This window comes from Monopterus albus, unplaced genomic scaffold (genome assembly GCF_001952655.1).
Source record: "Monopterus albus unplaced genomic scaffold, M_albus_1.0 scaffold359.1, whole genome shotgun sequence".
NCBI classification, from domain to species: domain Eukaryota; kingdom Metazoa; phylum Chordata; class Actinopteri; order Synbranchiformes; family Synbranchidae; genus Monopterus; species Monopterus albus.
The window spans coordinates 124,737-146,909 of record NW_018128239.1 but is presented as its reverse complement, the minus strand read 5'-3'; the positions used below and the strand labels follow the sequence as shown (position 1 = coordinate 146,909).

At 40.7% G+C, this 22,173-nt stretch overlaps 2 protein-coding genes across 3 annotated transcripts in view; both read left to right on the top strand.

The window, feature by feature from the left end:
• Positions 1 to 11,301, top strand: part of syngr1b (synaptogyrin 1b) — a 21,842-nt gene extending 10,541 nt beyond the window's left edge. The window contains exons 2-4 of one of the 2 annotated variants that reach the window (XM_020625556.1): positions 2,547 to 2,784; positions 6,393 to 6,538; positions 9,144 to 11,301. In XM_020625556.1, the coding sequence (XP_020481212.1) occupies positions 2,547 to 2,784; positions 6,393 to 6,538; positions 9,144 to 9,356 (597 nt within the window). In that variant the 3' untranslated portion in view covers positions 9,357 to 11,301. The other variant, XM_020625557.1, reaches the window with a different exon arrangement.
• A 717-nt stretch (positions 11,302 to 12,018) lies between these two features.
• Positions 12,019 to 22,173, top strand: part of tab1 (TGF-beta activated kinase 1/MAP3K7 binding protein 1) — a 13,304-nt gene continuing 3,149 nt past the window's right edge. Inside the window, exons 1-10 of the mRNA XM_020625567.1 lie at positions 12,019 to 12,131; positions 13,194 to 13,324; positions 13,899 to 14,052; positions 14,219 to 14,314; positions 15,040 to 15,178; positions 17,348 to 17,464; positions 18,654 to 18,765; positions 19,968 to 20,112; positions 20,556 to 20,769; positions 21,269 to 21,422. Coding sequence (XP_020481223.1) covers positions 12,099 to 12,131; positions 13,194 to 13,324; positions 13,899 to 14,052; positions 14,219 to 14,314; positions 15,040 to 15,178; positions 17,348 to 17,464; positions 18,654 to 18,765; positions 19,968 to 20,112; positions 20,556 to 20,769; positions 21,269 to 21,422 — 1,295 coding nt within the window. The 5' untranslated portion in view covers positions 12,019 to 12,098. The remainder of the gene's footprint in view (positions 12,132 to 13,193; positions 13,325 to 13,898; positions 14,053 to 14,218; positions 14,315 to 15,039; positions 15,179 to 17,347; positions 17,465 to 18,653; positions 18,766 to 19,967; positions 20,113 to 20,555; positions 20,770 to 21,268; positions 21,423 to 22,173) is intronic.

Here is a 22,173-nt window from a genome sequence, read left to right as displayed (position 1 = left end):
TGAGTGACATCCCTGTCTCCTGGTGGCCTTCGTGGCCAGGGCTGTCGATGGAAATACAGTCTATTGTGTGTTCTCCTTTTGTATTGCTGTCATTAATCACACAGATACAGCTGGGTAAACTATCTTTCTCTCTCTCAATCATATAGACACACATTCAGAATCCATCACTCAGCAAAATCCATGCACACACTGCAGACAAACATAAACACACTCAGCCTTGGTCGTATCCAGACAGAACTAGCTTGGTTCTAGAGGTTTGGTCTGAGGGTTTGTCTGCTGGATGGAGTTGTCCGGCCTGCTGTTATCAAACAAAGTAGACGGCTACACTGCACTGCAGGGTGGAATACCAACACTGTGGGTGTATGTACAGTATGAGTGTGTGTGGTCTCATATTTTATGGCTTAGGAAAGGGTGTTTCATTGAGGAGAAGAGAAAAGAGGAGAGGTGGTGCCTGCAGGATTATATTTGATAATTATGCTTTAACTGCTTTCCCATTTCAGAGATATTTTATTTTGGTTTACTTCTTGCCCTGTGCCACTTCACGTGCCCTAGATTTACCTCAGTACTCAATCACCCTTTATTGTTTTCACCTGTTCTTGATTATGTCCCGGTCTGCCCTCAGTCCCTTGCTGGTCCATTGACGTTACTACGATCCTGACAATGCTGAAGAAACTCACTCTGTTCCTTGTTCCTGTCTGGTTTGCTCCTGATGACACTAGTACACTGTGTGAGTCTCCCTCAGCTCAGTGTCCAGTTCTTGATTATGTCCCGGTCTGCCCTCAGTCCCTTGCTGGTCCATTGACGTTACTACGATCCTGACAATGCTGAAGAAACTCACTCTGTTCCTTGTTCCTGTCTGGTTTGCTCCTGATGACACTAGTACGCTGTGTGAGTCTCCCTCAGCTCAGTGTCCACCACTCACCTGTGTTCCTCGTTCCTGCCTGGTTTGCTCCTGACTATCTGCCAGTGAGTTCCTGCATCCCCCAGCGACGCTGGTGTGTCCCCTGTCCCACATTTTCCATATGTATGTTCCTGACTCTCCAGATTCTATTCCGTGGTGCAGCCTCATCCCCACTCTGTCCGCCCCACATTTCCTGCCTCTGCCAGCCTGGTAAGAAACTCACTCTGTTCCTTGTTCCTGTCTGGTTTGCTCCTGATGACACTAGTACACTGTGTGAGTCTCCCTCAGCTCAGTGTCCACCACTCACCTGTGTTCCTCGTTCCTGCCTGGTTTGCTCCTGACTATCTGCCAGTGAGTTCCTGCATCCCCCAGCGACGCTGGTGTGTCCCCTGTCCCACATTTTCCATATGTATGTTCCTGACTCTCCAGATTCTATTCCGTGGTGCAGCCTCATCCCCACTCTGTCCGCCCCACATTTCCTGCCTCTGCCAGCCTGGTTCACCTGAGCACTCCCAGCACCACTGCTATACTTCTGTTCTCTGTATCCTAGCCTTTTAATAAAGACTTCTAAGTTTCTGCCTAGTTCCTGGTCCACATTTTCGGTCCTAACCCAGGATGCAGTATATACAGTATACACAAAATAACACATGGATGCAGCTCATGAGCTATGATAAATAAGAAATACCCTGCACACGTCTCTGTGATGGTATGGGCATTAATGACAGCAGGTAAAGTCAGTGTGTGCTGCTGTCACTCACTCCAAGCTGTGCAGGGCTCAGGTTAGAGAGTAGAAATGATGTAATCCACTTTAGGGGCATGCGATATAATAGTGCTTCAGGCCATAAATGCAAAACTTTATTCCTGTGTATAAGCTATATGTTGATTGTAAAAAGTCTGCCAGATGCAGTGGTGTAAAACTTGAGCAAAATCATTTTTAAAAAATGTATGCACAGTGGATTACGGCTGCAGGTGCCACTGGTATATATCATTGTGTGTTCACTAGCTGTCATGCTACATTCCTGAATAACAAGGAAAGGCAAATTTTTCACAGTCAAACTCCATAACTTCAGAGCCTGAAGGCACTCTGAACAAAAGGCATGAGGGATTATTGATAAAACTCCCCTGCAGTGTTGTTGTGGCATTATGGGCTGAACTGAAATGTTTTCTTAGTCTCAGTCTAAATATACCATCTGAAAGTAGCAGGTGGGGTTCTTTTGGGCAGTTTTTATGAAATGTGAAAAAATAATAGTGAAGGGGGAGAACAGTGTGACGTGGTAATGCACAAATCATCTGAGCAGGGAGGTCATACTGAATGGAAAACCACTTGCTTATTCTCTTGCTATATACACATGTTTGGGAGAAAAACACAGCATGATAGCACAAGCATAATTATGATTATGAATTACGAGATCATGGCATTACAGATATTAAAGTAATAATTGTTGGAGTGGTTTTTAAGGACCCCTTTCATCAATTTGTGTTCTGCCCTGAACTGCAAAAAAATAATGACATCTCCAACAAAATGCCTTTAAATTGTATCTTGTTATTTTATTCAAAGGTCTTGAGAGTACTACTGTATGAGCTACAAAGGACTGCCTTATTCCTTCACTCACAATTCCACCCTTTTGTTTATCCTCTTCTGCAGCTCTTCTCCATTGTGATCTTTGGCTGCATTGCTAATGAGGGCTACATCAACCGCCCCAATGAAGTGGAGGAATACTGCATCTTCAACCGCAACCAGAACGCCTGTAACTATGGCGTCTTTATGGGCTCCATGGCGTTCCTCTGCTGCATGGCCTTTTTGGCTCTGGACGTCTACTTCCCCCGGATCAGCAGCGTCAAAGACCGCAAGAAGGCTGTGCTGGCTGATATAGGGGTGTCAGGTACTGTAAATACAGTAACTACCTCACAAAATACTTGATTGTGTTTCTCTGTTTTTTGCCTAGTTTACATTTTTTCATTAAATACTATTCAGATTTCTGTAACTTCTGTAACCACCTTTAACACTGAACCAAAAACTGAACAAAATTTAAACAAGCAAGTTACATACCTAAAAATAATTTGATTTTTTTTCTATTTAAATATTTTTATTTTACCTATTTGTAATATATGTTAAATAAAACAGAAACTCGAACCCACCTTATGCAAGAAGGGTGACATTTTTAAATGTTTAAGTGGCGACTGGACAGCATGAGCAGAGAAACTGATGTATGAACGGTGGTCTAAAGGAACTGTGTAATGGGAAATTGATACTAATGTACCTGTGACATAATTTAGATTTCTGTAACACTTTCAAAACAGTTCCACAATCTGCCGAATAGCCTGTGAGGCAATAACACTTAAAATCTAATGAAATGAATGACTACAAGGCAATCAGAGAGCACCTGTCCCACTAATGTAGTTCTCCAACTTGCTATATCACCCAAAGACATCACTGCCCCAAGGTAGGAGGGGTGGGGCCTTTTACCAGACCAGGGGCCTATTGTTTCATAATCTGTGTTCTTAATTCGCTAATCAATGAAGCCATTGATAGTCAGTTCTGGCAGAGATACTGTAGCACATGGGGGAGAGATTCAGTAGCTTATCTTGTCAAAATAAAACCAGCTGAAAGCAGCTTTAACTTCTCAGGCTTGAATGATGTATACTGGATAATGCCTTTCAGAGTTCAGATGAGTGACATTCCTTCATCTGAGATTCAGTACAGGTGAACTAAAACAATGATTCCATAACAGTAAGTCATTTCAAACATTGGTGTTTTAGTACTGTATATTAAGAAAGGCCTGTCATATTTGGATTGGACTCAAAACAACAGTTGTGCCTGGACTGGATCATATCTGCAGCATAATACAGGAATAATATATTTCATGATAAACCAGCATTTAGTGGTTATATTACAGCAGCTCCAGACACAGTTAACTTTCTTATTGCCTTCACAATCTGAGCCTCAGTGGGTGGCAGTAACATGAACAGATCAAAACATTAGCAGAGTCTGCATTATCAGTCAGACGGACGGAGAGGTGAATAGGGAGAAGCAGGATCAGTGTGTAAAGTACTGGCCTTGCTTATTTAATGTAATGTAAATGCTTTATGAAGCATGTACAACTGCAGTGTCACACATAAGATACTGTATAAGTAGCTTGATTAGATTGGACTCTTATGTAACTGTTATACTACATATTGTGCTGTACATTATATATTGATCTATAAATGCAGAACAATGTGAATCTCAGATACAGTGTACTCCTTTAGCTTCGATTTTCAGGAAGAAGCTGCAAAAACATTAAGCATACTGGGAAACCATAACTAATTTTCAGAGGCAAGTTTTACATACACTACTGTGGCATGCTAAGGTTCTCAAGTAGAAAAGCCTCTTTAAAGGGTTGACTTCAGGTTGAACAGTAAGCCTCACTGCTAAAGGCTGGAGTATGCTTGCATCAAAGTAGTTTGTACAGTGCTGTTCGACCACAGCTAAAGGCTGTGGTGTTAGCCAAAGTGCTTGTAGCTTGTAAAAACGCCTGTTGTCAAGATGTTGTGATCTGTGGGAATAATGGCACACATGCTCATACCGGCTTTTATACATGCTCCTCCAATGCATTCATTGTGTTGCACTGTGTTGTATGCGTGAAAAGTGATATAATTGTGTGAAGGCTGTAAAGACAGCACTCTAGTGAGGAGTTATTGTCTCTGCAGTTATAGCCAATTACTATGTAAAATGGGCGTGGTTGTCGGAGTGCTGTCTTTGGAAAGTTACACAGATTGTCAGATGTACAGTAGTACCTTCAGGTTTGATCTTGGTTTGAAGCCTGACAAGCACTTTGTTTGAAGCATTAGAAGCACAAATAAAATAAGATTTGCATACTGTTAGTTTAATTGCCCCAGGAGAAGATGGGAGGGCGCCTCACACATCTATCTCATGGAATCTGCAGTACTATTAGCTTATCCGGTGGTTATAGGAACCACTCCAGCAAATTGAACAGCACAAAAGAGATTAAAAGACAGTATATGCTGTGTATCAGCATTGCTGTTTTCCCATCTCATACATTTCTACTCTTTCATAGCAGTTTTGTGCTAGCATACTGCTAGAATCTGGGGCAGCAGGTCAAGCTGTCTTTGCTGTGCTTTTTTGCATGTAGGTTATAGCAAATTATAGAGATGAGAACACATTTCTTATTCCATTTTTCTTAGACAGATTTGCCCAGCTGGTCAAAACCTTAAAATAAAAAATGACATAGTTTGGTTATTATCATAAAAAACAGGAGTTGTGAGAGGGATAACGAGGGTAGTACTCGTCTTGCGCTAACAAGCCCCGAGAGATTTTGCTTGGTGTCTTTGACAGTGGCTTTCTCTCCCACTCTGCTGCATTGCTGCTGCAGTGAACTCAGACATGATGACAAGATAGTCAAGTGTTGTGTCAGTTAATGAGGCCATTTCTGTCTCAGACAAGATTCCACTTCGCTGTTTTCACTTTCTGTCTCAGCCCCTGTCTGCCACCATAGCTGTATTGTAATAAGAGACACTTTGTACCTTACTCAAGCAAATGAACAGCTGGTACAAATGCTGTGATTGAACCTCTGTGTTTCTGATTAAACTTTATCTATTTCCCCCCTCTCCACTACACTTCTAACTGCAGTTTATGTAACTAGATGATATTTTAATCTCTTAATATCCCATTTTCTCTCTGGTTAGTACCACTGACATGTATATGATTTGGGGGTAATTTCTTCTGTTTGTCTGCTCGTTTTACATGTGGTGTTCCACCAGGGTTAATCCTAGGTCCCTTGATGTTTTCAGTCATATTTTTTTCATTAACATGTTGATGATATTAATGTAATTTTTTGCTTCCTACTGCCTTGTCATTGTCAAATCAAGATATTTTATTTCTTTAGCTCAAAATCAAAATGGTCTCAGTGTCTATCCACTGTCTGTCCAGCATCTGTCTGTCATTCCTTTCACCCTTGATTTGATTGAGGAGAAATGTGCACAAAAACTCAATTTTTGATTGCCACTTATAATAGTAGCTAAAAATCGAAAAAGTAAGTTTTCTGCATAAATCGGTCATGAACCGTGAACTGATCTTCATCAAAGTCACAAATGTAACGCACCCCTTAAACATTCAAAGTGATGGTGGAAAAAAGTAAGGCTCTTGATGTCACTAAATACCAACTGGAGCCAGGTGTTAATGTATGCAGAAAACCAAGAAACTGAAATAGCTTCTTTACTTTTTCCTGCCACTGGTATTTGCTTTCTTGTGAAGAATGAAATGAGAAGATGCCACTGTAGACCATGGTATAAATTATACATTATAGTTTTTGCACAGATTAAAAAAATCACATATACTGTATCATGTCAACTAGTGAGCTTTTGAAGTGCTCACAGTTAGATTTTTTTAAATCGTGTTTTCCTCTACTTTCCTTTCGACAAAGTGTTGCAACTTTTGTTACATTTAGATAATTATTTTTAACACTGTCTCTGTCGTTTTTTGTTTTGCCAGCGTTCTGGTCCTTCATGTGGTTTGTAGGATTCTGTTTCTTGGCCAACCAGTGGCAGGTGACCAAACGTGAGGACAACCCACTGAGGGAGGGAGGGGATGCTGCCAGAGCAGCCATCACCTTCTCATTTTTCTCTATCTTCACCTGGGTAAGAGCCTCCACTGGCCCACTAATAGTTTGACTCTCATTAAAAGTTTGGTATGGTGCTGTGAATGGCATAAGAAGGGAGTGAACACCTACAGCTGTGAAATACCATTCCCGTCTTCCTTTGCTTGCCAGTATATCCTTTGAGCTAGGTAAAGGTCACTTAACCACTGTTTCTTTTGGCTAGTGTGTGGATGTGTGTGAACATTTTAATTTATATTCATGTGAACTTATAAGTGTGTGAATGTTGTTCCAACAGGGCACGCAGGCTCTCTACTCTATGGAGAAGTTAAAGAATGTGTCTTTTGAAGAGGAATACACCAAACTGTTTTCCCCTCAGCCTCATCACTCTTTTGTCTGACTCTGCTGTCTTCTACCTCCTCCTGCCTTAACTCTGTGCAGTTGGTTCTACATGCTCCTTTAGTCATGGCTGCACTTGTTTTAGGGCACCCGGTAACATCAAATACTGCTGGAAGTGAGTGTATTTGTAACCCAGCAATAATAAGAACCATTATACCTTGGCATAAGATGTTGCTCAAGAATTTAGCCTACAGTAGTTAAATAACTTATTTCCTGACCCATGCACATTATAATACTGTATATGTGCTGGTGAGCTGATTCAATATTTGATCAATATCAGTGACTCAACAATTACATTGATAAATGCTGAGGCTTCTGATCTAAAACACCTACTTACATTCCTGAAATCATTTTTGTAAGAAGAGTTTCTGCCATTTTAAAATTTGTCTAACTAAAAGCTAATATTACATATTCATGTAGATTTTTTTCTTGATAAAAGAAGCCAGAAGATGAAGAAAAGCATGCAAGCTAAATGTTGGCCACAGAACCGTATGTGTTCTCCATCTGCTGCGTGGTTCTCTGTTATGGTTTTTACTTCATATATACAGCAGGGAGGTCAGCTGTTTGTCACAGAGGTAGCCAGGTGTATGACGTGTAGGCTACACACTTTGTCCAGCTTCACCACCAAACCTGGAGCCCTTAAACAAGTACAGTCATTAACTACAAGGCAGGCTGCTTCATTCTCATCATTAACACGAAGGTTTACAAAGTCACTGGTGCTTTGTCTTTGTGCTGAAGACTTCTTAATATCAAGAGCAAAGGTTCTATATATATAACATTTTAGTTTTAATGAGTTTTTATAAATTTGCCACACTTTACTGGTTAAAACATGGTCACTAAGTTTTTTGCATTTGTTTTGGTTTTTGATCAAGCGACATTCAAAACCTTTTCCTCAACCTCCTGACACCATACAGTAGAAAGGAATAGTTTGATATTTTGGGAAATACATTTACAGTATGTCTCTTTGCTTTCTGGTGAAGAGTTCAGTGCAAAGACTGATGTCACTCTTATGAAGCTACAGTTAGCAGGTTAGATTTTCTAACCTTCTGACCAAGCCAGGTAAACGGTTTTCCTTTGTTTTCATCCTTATGCTAAGCTATGCTAACTAACCACTGGCTCCAGCTTGATATCACAGACAGACAGGAGAGTGGTAACACTTTTTGTCATCTAACTCTCTGCCCAAAAGTGAATAAACATATTAAACACTCCTTACTCCTTTAATTTCTTCAGTATTGTTTATAAGATTGTTCCTCTAACTATCCATGCACAGCCATACTTTCCATTTCTTTGTTATTTTATGATGTTTTGTAGGTTTTTATATCATTTTTTAGATTGACTTCAAAGTTGGGCAGGTGTTTATGACAGCTTTACTGCATATTGATTGGATTTTTATGGATTCAAACTGTGCATGTTACTGAGCCCTTAATAAGTATTATTATGACTACTATACAAATATATTCCAATTAATTCATATGAACAAAAATCTGAAATAATCAGGGTTCAGTCTGTAAGATGTGTTGTCGTTTGTGTCAAACAAGGGCTGGGGTAACTACAGGTTTTCTAAAAATGTATCAACTGGTTTTCATTTTATGCGAGTGATCACCCTGATATTATGTATATGATCATTTGAGGAACGATAGACCTGAGATAGAGTTGTGTATCCGACAAATTATTCAAGCAGTCTTTTCTGCAACATCTGAATGAGCGGAAACACATCAGTAGATAAAACCTTGTCGTGCAAATTCCCAGAACTCTGAGCTTTGCAGTCTCTCTGTGGTTTTGTCCCTCTCTATGAGTGCCTGTGTTTGCTTTGTGTACTCAGGGTGTCTTTGGCTTCCGTTCATTGTTGCCTTGAAACATCTCTAATTATTGACTAAAGTGAGATTTGTGGTGTTTTATGGTTCAGCTGTTTAATAATGTACACAGACTCAGTTTAATTGCACTGTGGACTAGTCTGCTGTTTCTCACTGAGGAGCTGAACAGTAGATAAATGGCTGTTTGGCACTGTGGCCTATAGAACCTGCTTTGACTGACTAAATGACTCACACAAACTATCTAATAAGTTTCACAAGCTTTCCAGCCAAATAATCAATGTTTCCTATTCTCTCTTTGTTTTCTCTCTTCCTCCAAACCTTCTGCTCTAACACTACCTCAACTCTGCTTCAACATCCATCCCTACACCATTCAATCACCATCTGTGCACCTTCTTTGCCTTCTCGCCCCCCTTGATCTCTGATCATCTGTACAAGGCGGGCCAGTCTTTCCTGGCCTTCCAGAGGTACAAGCTGGGGGCCGACTCGGCTCTTTTCTCCCAGGATTACATGGACCCCAGCCAGGATGCAGCCGGCGCCCCATACACATCCTTCAGCGGGGATGACCTGGAGAGCCCCGGAGGAGGGGGGCAGGCCAACAGCGATGGGGCCTTTGACGGCACCGGAGGCTACCAGCGTCAGGAATACTGAGATGTTTGGGGTAGATATATAGATGGGAGAATCTGGATGAAGTTGCCCAAAGTTTCTAATTTAATTTGTATTGTTTCCATCACACTAAAAATCACTGGGTCAAAACTGAACTAGTTTGGGTCACTGTAGCATTCATGCAATACAACTGGGTTAACTTTACCAAGCACCAATGGGTTGTTTTGACCCAGTGTTAGACACAACTCAGGTTTACCCTAAAATCTAAACAAATGTATCGTTACTGTAAGTGTACAAAGCCATGTGTGTATGAGACACAAAACTGTAAGGTTAAAAGTTTTAAAATAATTGGAGTAGATCATAATAGTTTATCATTTTTGTTTGGATAAGTATCCCAACAGTGATTTAAAGAACGACAAAAAATTTGAAGTATTGTGTGAGTTTTGACGCAGTGATTTTCAGTTTGTACATGCATTTAGCCAATACTCTAGACAGTGAGAGTGATTAGGGGGAAGACATAAGAGAATTTCATATCTTTGACAGTGGAGTTATTGGACTTAAACATCTGTTTGTGTTGGATTAACAGCGGAATCGCGGTCAGAAATCATGGGCAACTTTCCAGATTTGGGGAGGTACGGGTAACAACTGGGGGTGGGACAACAGGTCAATCATGTGTGAGTCTGCAGCAAGAAAAACAGCAATGGAAATACATGGGATGTGGGATGCAGAGAGACACAGGGTTCAACTGGAGGTGTTAGGAAGGACTGAGGGCTTTGGAAACAATTGGGGGGTCAGTGGTGTGCAGAAATGGTCACCCTGTAGCAGGTCAATGTTTGTGACCACATTGCCTTCATCTTCTGAGGTCTGCTGTCAGTCAGCAAAATGACTGCAATTAGTCTTACATGAAACACTCTCAAACACTTACACACGACAGACACTCACACACGTGCACAAGCACAAGTTCACAGCATATTGATTTTGAACAGATACGACAAGGTTCTGCTGATAAAACTCCTTAGAGGTGTGTTACAGGATCAGCATAGGCAGCAGGAAACAGTGGCATTACTGGCAACTAATCCCCTTAACTGTAAACTGGGTGTGTGTTGAAAGGTCTCTTCTGGTTTGTGTGTGTGTGTGTGTGTGTGTGTGCGTGCGAGCATGTGTATTTTCTTGTTTCCAAAATAACCCGCTTTTTATTTTCTCAATTGTTGCCTTAGTGCTGACTGCCAAGCAAAATCCAATGAACACAGGGCAACATAATCCTGACATTCACAGGATCACAGGTCTCTTTTGGGCCATTTCAAGCCAATCCGCAGCTGATTAAATTTTGTCTTGCTTTTGCCCTTAAAGACACACACACAAAAAAACCTTAATGAAAACATTTGACATCATTATAGAGCATCCTAAATGACACACAAATGACATTCATATTAGCAGGCTGACAGAAAGTGAAGAATGCAATTTATTTTTCTGTTTTCCATTTTATTTCAACAAACCTACAGATGTGGCAACCATGAGCATCCTGAGTATTTATGAACATGCATTGCTCCATTTTCTTAAAGTCTAAAGTATATCTATCTCTCTATAAATATATAAATCTTTAATTCAGTATATGAGAGTGTTTGAAAAAAGATTATGCTTTATTTTAAGGCATTATGCTACTTCTGTATAAAAAAAGAAAATCAAGAAGATCTATGGTCTGCTGAGTTATTGTAATAATATATCTGGTGAGGTCTTCAGTGCCTCATCCTTTATGTTGCTTTCAGTAAGGAGATGTTTTTATTTTGGGATAATAACTATAAAAAATAAGCAACAAAAAATGTGACCAAATTATCAAAGTATATATGCATATATATACTTTATACTGTACAACCATAGGCATAGAAATCTGTGACGTTTCTTTGTGAAATCTGTTAAACAAACAATTAAGAAAAGACTGTGTACAAATGTATGTTTTTGATGTGTTTGATTTTAACCAATAAAACTACTGTAAAGATATGAATGACCACTCTGGGATCTTTGGGGTTTTGTTGCCCTTTAATTGTTCTCTGTTATTTATAATATTTAATAACCTGCAAACATGTAGAGAAAGTGTTTTCCAGTGTTGTATCTGGTGTTGGTGATGCAGTGCATTCATCCTACTGTCTAAGAGGGTTGTTTGAGAAGTCAGAAGACATGAGCAATGTTTAGCTTTAATGTCAGTGTGCTATTAATAATATACAACCAGGTTTTCCACCTGTAAAATTGAATTGCTTGTACAGGAAATGTTTGCAGTGTTCCTTGCACATACACACAAAGTAAGCAATTGAAAACCTATCATTTTCAATAGCTTCAGTCCACTGGTGATACTGAGCAGATGCAGTGAGACACAGAAATTTGGCATATGTCTCCCTCCACTGGCAAGACTTCTAACACTACAGTTACATCTTAGTGGAGACTTTGCTTGGATAGTTTTCAATTTGGTGAAATAATAAAGCGTAATTATAATTTGCTCACTCGGCTAATCCACAATTAAACCTGTGGAGAGCAAGAGCGTGAAGCTGCATTGTGGTGGGTTACTTTCTGAATTTAGAGTAATTTCCTGAATTCTAATATGATAAGCTTTAAAAACAGACCCTGAACAAAGGCTATTAATTTAGATGCATCATCCAAATAGGCCTATAGATTAACCGGTCCGGGTTTTATCGATTACTTCCTACTAAATGCAATGACAAGTGTGTTTATCACCCCGAGTCTTGGAATTTTGACATTTTGATGGATCCGTGAACGCAACGAGTCCCTTCCAACATGGCGGCACATCGTAGGAATTTGATGCAGAGCGTAAGAGAAAAGTTAACAGTTTATTACTCCCACTAACCTATATTGTTTCTGTTGAACTATTATGTGCTTTGGTCTAATTTGTCGTTCCCGGTGACCGCATTTGCCTGTTTTTTTCAGTCTTTCAATGATGCTAGTGCTAGCCAATTTAGTTGAGCTTATTCAATGTTTTGCTAACAGTTACCAAGCTAACGTTACTCCAACCTTAATGTCAGAATAGTGATATCTATTAATGTCTAACCCCCAAAGGCAGTTAATATTACATAAAGTATTGACCGATACTAGCTTTTTATTGCCTTGCATATCTTTTACACGCCATGTGTGAATTAGCTCAGGATCAGAGTTGGCTAACAAGCTAATTTGTAAACAAACCACTGTAACCTAAACAGATTACAGGTTTAGACCTGACAGTGACTCGGTGTGAAACGAGGGTCGCTGTAGTATGTTTCGTTGAAAAGATTTCTCAGAAATCTTGCTTTAAAGTGTGGCTTTGTTTAGCTGTTACATTCATGTTCGTAATAACGATGACAGCCATCGCACTGGGATCTGCGGTTCCAAGGACCCTCTGCGGAAACGGTGTTGGTTTCTACTGTAGGCAGGGGAAGTTATAGTCAGAATGCCAATTAATGTAAATATGTTACGTGAAGCATAATAATTTCAGCGAGTACATCTTAAAACCTGTTATTACACTAACCCACATTACCGAGGGCCATTTGTACCTCCCCTGCTGCCGGGTTTGAAGCCTACTTGTGTCAACGTGTTACAATAGTGTAGCATACAGCGATTGCATTGCTTTTAGACAGGGCAAGCCAGTGTAGTTTAATTTGTTTAGGACTTTACAAGTAATCTCGAAGTGCTTTACAATATAGTGCTCACACAAGTAACATGTACAGGACAAAGTCATCAATACAAAATGAAATGTGCCAGAAAGAAACAAACAGGTCACTTCAAAGAAAAAAAAATCAGTGCACAAAAGACCACCTATCCACCAAAGATAGTAGAGAACCCTGAGGTACATACTGTAGTTTTGATTTGGATTTTCCTTGTATACTGCTTTTTCCTTAGCATCAGAGCTGGACAGATGACCTGCCACTGTGTCAGATGTGTGGTGTTGGCACAGCACCCAACTGTGTTTATGGCCCTGATGGGAAAGGAACTCAGAGCCACCCCTATGAGGATGGACACCTCAGGTTCAGGTGAGCCCTCATTAAGAACAGAGAATTAAATAAAAGAGAATAAAAGTAACAGAGTCAACACAGAATAATGTCAGTCCTGGAGTGATAAGTGCTGAGGTGGAAACAGCAGTGATTCGTGTTCAGTACCTACCACACTGACACCTTATTTCAGTATTCACCAGTTAGGGATCACCTGTGTAAATGTGATACAGTAAACGTGTTATGTGAAACATAATAAAGCTATGTTCTTTTCATCCAACTGGTAGCATCATGATAATGATGGTGTCCACTTTAGCAGAAGGTCCCTTGAGCTGGTACAGGTTAAAACTGCATACGTTATGTTAAATAAATGTGTCCCTGTGCTGTGTTTGAAGTCCACAGTTCAACATTCAAGGAGACTTAAAGTTGTAGTTTCTACTCTGGTCTATTTAGTAGAATAGAAATAGAAAAGCATTAGGCCATCAGACCTGTTAACCTTCCAGTTTACACAGTCCTGAGACTTATGGATGTAAGTTGTTTTGTTGTCCAGATTCTGTGTTTCCTCCTTGAATAGAAGTAGAATCCTCATGTTTGTCGTGTTTTGTCCACCAATTAGAGACGAGAATGGCTGTTTCCTGTACGGAGTTTTTAACGGTTATGATGGCAGCAGAGTGGCCAATTTTGTCTCCCAGTGTCTGACAGCTGAACTGCTACTAGGACAGCTCAACTCCATCCACACAGAGAGTGACGTCCGCAAGATCCTCACACAGGTCTGCATATATTTATATCATGTTTTTTAACTCTTCAGCAGTGACACTGATTCTCAGTTATTTCTTTAATATGTATCTATGTTAGACACTGTTGAGATGGAGACTAACTTGGATTGGATGAATTGCCAACACTGTGTTATTTAGAAATAAGTTTTTGTTGCCGCAGGCTTTTGATGTGGTGGAGAAGAGCTACTTTGAAACTATAGATGATGCTCTGGCTGAGAAGGCTCATCTGTCCAACTACCTCCTACCACACAATGAGGTATACACACACACGGCAAAGAATATTGACAGATTTAGCTGAGAAGCGGATTTCTCGGTCGGTTTCCTTAGCAACCACAGATATAGGCCTCATTCTGATCTAATGCCCAGCCATTCATGAATGACTTGGTTATGTTCTAATAGGTCTCAGCCTGTTTGATTAAATGAGCCAGTCTCAGTTTTCACCTCTCTGGATCCAGCACTCCCTGTACTTCTGCCTTGGCTTCGCCCCCTCGCTCTTTTTCTCCTCGTACCAGTCATCAGTCATGCCTCCTCTATTTTTATAGTTTCACACCATGTTGTATTCAGTTCTGATACTGCTGCTTGTGTGGGTGTTTTTGTAAGATGATCTTAGTTACATGTTGTAGCAATAAGATGTTTCAATAAGAACATCTGGTTCTAATGTCCTTTTCTCTGTTCTCATGTTACTCTTTTCTGGTTTGCTTTTCTGTTTCTCTCACATTCACCTGTATTCTTAACATCGCTTTAACTTTTTCATCTCCCCACCTGTTTCCTCCTTTTTCTCCTCCATCACACTGCCCTTTCCTCTTGCTTCCACTTGTCTCTCATCTCATCTCATGTTTCTTGCTCAATGCTTTTATTTTTCACCTCTTCTTTTATTATTTGTCTCATTCTTTTTTCTCTTTCCATCTGCCTGCTCCTACTTGCTTATCTTACTCATCATCCCCCCGTTACTTCTCCTTCCCTTTCTTTCTCTCTCTTCAGAATGTGTCATTCCACCAGCTTTCTCCTCAGAGTCAGAAGATGCAGGAGCGTCTGAAGGAGTTGGAGCAGGAGGTGTCAGGAGGAGCTACAGCTGTAGTGGCACTGATCCTCAACAACAAGCTCTACATCGCCAATGTTGGTACGGTCACACACATTTTTACTCGGGCTTGATAACTTCTGACTTTATAGTAATAAATGTTTAGTTCTAATGCAGATCAATCATAAGCAGCATATACAGTTAGGCACTAGGACAGAAATACTGTATACACCTCATCTCTTACCTTTAATTTTCATCTTTTTGTAGTGCCAATAAACCAGACCAGCCAATAGCAAACGGCCACTTCAGAATCTGCTTTACACCAGTAGATGTCAGGCTTCAGTCAGATTAGGATTTGGGGTTTGGTCATTATTTGAAAATATCAGTCAGATCTCAGAATTAAATTTCAGACCATGTTCTGATTTCATTGGCCTTTCGGCAGCTGTTGGAACCATATTGACACTCTTGACTGAAAACATACCTACAGGTACATCATTTGTTTTTACATCTCTTGTGCTAGATCAGGATCCTACAGACAACAGCCGCAGGAACAGTTAATAAACACATACATCTGAGTGTATGCGTTTATTAACGTACACATGTGTGTTTGTGTGTCCACATTCCTGCCTGACACCTTAAGCTGCAGAACAGAAAAGAAGATCCTGTCATTAATATTTTACTACACCAGCCTGATGGCTGAAGATGTTCAGATGATACTGTGGGAGGCAGTCACACACACACACGTACACACAGCAACCCTGAGGAGCAAGAGTCATTCACAGTATGTCTATTCAAGAATTACGCGAGTTAATCATATCAAGTGCCAGTCTCCAGCTGCTGGAGCTTGGCTTGTTTTATGTAACTGGGCACTGTGGCTCTTCGTACCCCTGCTTGATTTAATCAGCAGTCGGGGGTTTGAATGTTATAGTGCTGCATTTATTTTGACTGGCTACGAGTCTTTCTGAAATTCCCTAAATATAAGGTTTCACTTTTTTAAGTACATGATTGATTCTGTAAAAGGCAAAGGGAGTGCCCCTTACCCTCCCTCTGGGATTTCATTTTGTTCTTTTGTCCTCAAGGACATGACACAGAGCAGAAAATGGAGGGTAGTAATTACTAGCAGGTAGAAAGCAGGACCGTACTCCTCACTCGCCTGTTGATGTGAGGGGTCAAGGGTTCAAACTTGACAGAACATGAATACCAGGAGGTTTAAACCTAAGAGTAAGGGTAGTGTAAAAATCACTCCCAGCTGTGTGTTGATGTGAACTATATTTGACAGTTAAGGTCATATGACCCACAATTTGATAGGCTCGGAGTGGGATGTGAGTGGGGGGCAGTCAAGTATAACATACAACAGATGTGGCTCGCTATTCTTTGCAGATAAGTAGCATAGAAACTGTATTTTTGCACATATAAATGTGATAACCAGGCTTATCAAATGGGCACACAGTGTTTTGTAACTAAGAGATCTGTTTTAAACACCAAAATGTCCCATCATCACTGCCTGTTTGACACAAAGAGTTGTAGGACTGAAGCCCAGGGCCCCACAGACAGGGCACAGAGAGCCACATTGGCCCCTCCTTACAACTGCAGTGCAGTGTGTCCAGTTAGATTCAGTTAAATGAGTGGCACACAAATCCAGGAATTTACAGAACATAAAAGTTGGGTGGAGGTGGGTGGTGAACTGGCCCTGTATCACGTGTCTGCTCAGTGACCCAGATATGTTAATATTAAATTGGGGGAATCATTAATCTATACCTGGTCATCATATGTGTCAGCAAGTGCCTCCATCAGCCGTGGTAGTGCCACAGTATCTTGGCTGCCTTGGTCGTGGTTTGGGTCTATGAGTCTCCTCAGAGCAACACCGGTGCACTTTTGCATGATTAATGTGTGGAAAGATAAAAAGGCATAATGTCTCACAAATATGACTGTTGGTCAAAGAAGAAGACAATTCTAAGGAACTTTCACATTTACATATTGAGATGAACACATTTCAGTGTAATGCAGACCAGTGCAACACCACTACCACTTGATTTACCATGAAATGAAAAATATCCTAATTTAATTCTGACTCTATAGATTAATATTTCCTCATCCCACTGGCAGCTGTCCAAGCCAGTAGGTTTTACTAAAGGAATTGATTTAGTCCAGAATCGGTTTTACCATGTGTAACAGTTGACTCACCTCACATACTTAATTAAAAGTTCAGGCCATAATCTCCTTTCACCAGTTTCTGAATTTATGAATATGTAAGTTTCTCTGTGGTTCCAGGTACCAACAGGGCACTGTTGTGCAAGTCGAGCAGCGATGGCCAGAACCAGGTTCTCCAGATCAGCCGACCTCACGGCATCGACAATGAGGATGAGCTGCAGAGACTGGCTGCGCTTGGTGAGACGCACAGAGACAGTTATACATACACCTTTCCCTTTAAAACAGACACTCAGTAGTTGACTCTGTAGGGAGGACTAAATTAGGAATCACTGTCATCTTAGCAGAAAGTCGTTGCTTTTTCTTTTTGGACTCAACAAGAGAGGAATTACAGTAATCCCAACAAAGACAAAAATGCTTCACACTGGTCAAAGTGAATACCAATCGAGTGAGCTGGACATTGTGTGTGGAGTGCCTCAGGGTTCTGTTTTGGGACCTAAATTATTTATATTGTATATTAATGATATATGTAAGGTTTCTGATTTAGTGAAAGTGGTTTTGTTTGCTGATGACACTACCACATGGGCATCGGGTGAAAACCTACAGCAACTATTTGGATGAGTTACACAAGAACTTGAGAAGATAAAGAAATGGTGTGACAGTAATATAGTATCTCTGAATTTGGATAAAACTAAATTTATGGTATTTGGGATACTGCTTGCAAACCAATGATGGTAAGATGATGTCATGGGGTAGGACTGGATAAGTCTGACTTCTTCCTACTCCATTCAAGCATGTACTAGGTATAAGCAAATTGATATTGGATTATGTGTATGTGTGTTGTCATATCAACTGTTTTACATGCTTGAAAGAATAAATCAAATCAAATCAAATCAAAGTTGAAAAAATTAAAAGTTAATTTAGTTTGTTGATTTTAATATTCTCTCATTCTTTCATTTTAGTTGAGATTCAGCTTTGAATATAAACTGGATTTTGTTCTACCATTTATTTCAGTTTTTTTTTTTGTGTAGTTAACCGGTTCTTTATCTTGGTCACATTGGTATTTGACACAGTACATTCAGCCAGGCCTTACATTATAAGCTGACAGCCATTAGTGCAAACTGGTTGGCACAGAGACACTTATGGAGCCGTCCAGTCACAGTGGACAGCTAAGCTAATGGCCCACTAATGAGAGCTTTGTATAGAACAGAAAATGTATACATTATGATGGGGTTTGCAGGAGAAACATTAGGTGCAGCCTGGCAGCTGAGGTGGATACAGTGGGGAATCATCTGCAGTGTGTCGCAGTGTTTTTCAGCCCCGTCTCTTTCTGTCATATGTTGCTCCCCCTCCTACCGTCCTAAGCTCAGCCCCTGGCTGTCTTCACTTTCTGCTCCACCCTGTCTCCAATGTCTCTCCTCTCCTCTAGGTGTGGACTCTGCTCGTGTAAAACAGGCAGGGCAGATAGCGGGACAGAGTAGCACAAGGAGGTTCGGGGACTACAGGGTCAAATTCAACTACAACGAAATCGACCTGCTCAGGTGAAGCCACAGTTCACAAACTACAAATACACATAATGTACATACTGTACCCGGTTAGATCCGGATCCCACAGTCACCTTATTGTGCCATTTGGTGGTTCCTTGATTTTTCTTCACTTATGTTATAGTGGCATTTTGTCCACTTATCAAATGGAAAAAACAAAACAAAAACAACCCTAGAACATGTAATGCTTTAAAACGCCTAAACTGTCCACCAGTAGTCATCTAGAAATCAAACCTCCAGGTGCTGGCTGTACATCTCCTCCTGGCCACATTTTGATGTCTGTCTTTACAAATAGGTTTTCTTATTAAAAAGACTGAAATACAACTTTGATGAAGTGCATATAGAACATATTTCTTTAGATAACAAAGTTTATATTTTTGATAAATTGGTTTGCTGATTTTTCTTCAAATAAGAAGCTAGTTTTTGCTCTTTTTAAAGTTTGAATATTTGCCAACCAGCACAGCTAAAGCTCACTAATTAACACATTATATCTTGTTTCTATATTCCACAAACAGAAATAGAAAACCAACTTGTTGTATTGTTACAGGAAGTTACTGTAAGTGCTGTATGGCCACAGTGACTTTCTTCAGTCTCTTTGTCTGATGGTGATAATCAAACAAACGACATAAAGCATGTTAATAAGTCGGGCTTAGAGGTGCTGGTATATAGGTTTTTGAAACTTTGCACAGAGCTCAGTGAGCTGTTTGCCTCTGTTCCCAGACCTTCTGCTAAGTGCCTGCCTGATCTAGCTTGAAATCTTCCAGACAGACATAAGAGTGGTGTCAATCCTCTCATTTCCCACTCAGCCAGAAAGCAAATAAGTTGAGCTGTTCCTTTAGGACCTGTGGTTCCAGGGGAACTGGGTCAGCTAATGAAACATTTGTCCCTTTTTGACTCTGTCGCTGTGTGTATTCAGCAGAACTTGAACAGTGGAGGCTCTGTCGTCATGTTATGGTCTTTATTATTAGATCAGACTCAGCTCTAGTCCTCTCTTTTACCACAGCTGAACCTCTTGAAATTCCATGATCCGGGGTCCTCGTCTCTCACACTGCTCATTTCCTTTTGCTGTCTGCTGTGCAGGCCAAGCAAATCAGGCTCACAAGTCATTCCAATTACCCTCAATAAAACACACAATAGAATCTTTATAGAATTTTGTCCTTAGATATTCTTCTCCTTTTCTTCTCCTCCTCCACCTCCAGTGCGGCCAAGTCCAGGCCAGTCATCGCTGAGCCAGAGATTTGTGGCAGCCAGTGTTTGGACGACGTCTCGGGCTTCCTGTTGCTGATGTCAGAAGGTCTAGTCAATGCACTCGAATCCGCACACGGCCCAGAGCAAGTCAACCAGGTTAGCAGATTCGTCCTGACTCTTTCTTCTCTCCTCAGCTGCTCTCCTACCACTTGTTTTTGGTGTCTTTTTTTAATCTCTGCCTTAATGTTCCTCTTCCTTTTCTTGCAGCCCACCTACTCCGATTTTCGTATTTACTATTTTAAGACTGAATCAGCTTTTTCTTTGCTTTGCATTCCTTCCTTCCTCTGCTTCTCTCTAGACATCCTTATTTCACCTTCTTATTGGTGTCATCTTTGTGTTACTATTTCTTGCCCCTTCTTGTCCTGTTTTTTTGGACACTGTTGGTCTGAGTGTCTACTGCTTTTTGTCCTGTCTCACTTTGCTGTATTTTTTCCAAGCTTTCTTTTTGTCCCCTTCATCTTCTTTAGTTCTTTAACTCTTAACGTCAGTATCCCGTGTGTTGTTCTCTGACTCCCTGTTTCCTCTGCTGTCTACTGTAGGAAATCGTTGCCATGGTAGCAGCAGAGCTGGCCCAACAGACCAACCTGGAGGCAGTGGCACAGTCGGTGGTGGAGCGCATTAGACGACTGCATCATGACGTCTACGTGTCTGGCCGTCAGAGGGCATCCTTGTGTTCTCGGCACGAGGACATGACCATACTCATCCGCACGCTCAACTACTCCCTAGCTGATGCGGCACTCACACCCACACAGGGTAGGAAAGGGCGTTATAAGATAGGGTCACATGTCACAGAGAGCCTGGAACGCCACCGTTAGAATTTAGAGACATATGAAAAATGCAGATTCATACAAAATGTTACAAATCATAAAACTTTCTGGTTTATCTATGTCTGAGCAGCCAGGCTTTAGAAATAGAAATGAGAGCTTTTGAGAAGTGTTGCCAACAATACCACATAAAGCCACAATAACAAGGTCTAGGCAGAAAATAAGGTTTAAAATTAGTCCAGGTTCCCAAGATGCCCATTTTATGCTGAGCCTCCACACTACAGTCTGTCTTGATAATGGTACTTGTGAAAAGTAAAACAGAACAACATTGGTGTGGCGCAGACATTTTTATTTCAAAACAGCTGAACAGCAGCTTTTATCTCATTATATGGTGAACCTAATAAATGGCTCTGAGAGGAACAGTTTTTCTGTTTTATTTTTTCTCATTTCTTTATGTAAAACTTTATATGTCCCTGTCGTCCTCTCAGGTGGTCGTATCTACCCTGTGTCTGTGCCCTACTCTAACAGTCAGAGCACCAGTAAAACCAGTGTCACCCTCTCACTGGTCATGCCCTCCCAAAGTACCCTCACCAATGGAACCAACACTGCCTCCACCCTGGAGGAAGGCACCCCCACACCAGGGTGAGCTTAGTTTGTCTCTTGTTTGTTCTAGGTAAACCTTTTCTCCTCTGTCTCCATTGTTTGGTCTGGGTAGGCTTGTTTTTACTCTACTACATCTGCTCTCCAGCTGTGCATGTCTTCATTTAGTTAGATTTTTGCTGCTGTTTCTACTTCATCAAATGGTGCCACCACTCTTCTGTTCACTCTTGAGCGTTATTGCAGGCTCCACACTTTCCTCCTGACTGTGAAGTTTATTTTGGTTGTATTTAAGATAAGCAAGGTTTCCAACTCCCTTGTCCCTCCCTTGCTGTATTTATTTTAGGTAAGCTTCATTTTCACTCCCCTATGTCCCTCCACTGCTGTGCTTGTTTATGTGTAAGCACACTTTTATTTTCCCATATCTGCTGCTGTGGGTTCTCTGTATCGTGCCACAGTCTGCTTCACAGAAAGTGATCAAGTACAGCTGTAAAAACACTGACCTTTGTCATAAGCATATGATATACACAATATACAATAGTGTTTAGGTATATAATAAAGAATATAACATCAGCTATCATTTTTACTGTGATTTACTGTTTGACAGAAAATAGGAACCCATTCATGATTTTCCAAAGAATTAGTAATTAAACAAATTGCTGCTTAAATATCGGTGTTAAAAAGTAAGTGCCACAGAGTTACATGTGCTGCCAACCTCTGGTGACAACACACACTCCAGCCTTTACGGCACTGATGCCGAATGGCACTGTAGTTGCATCACAACTAGGTGAGGACA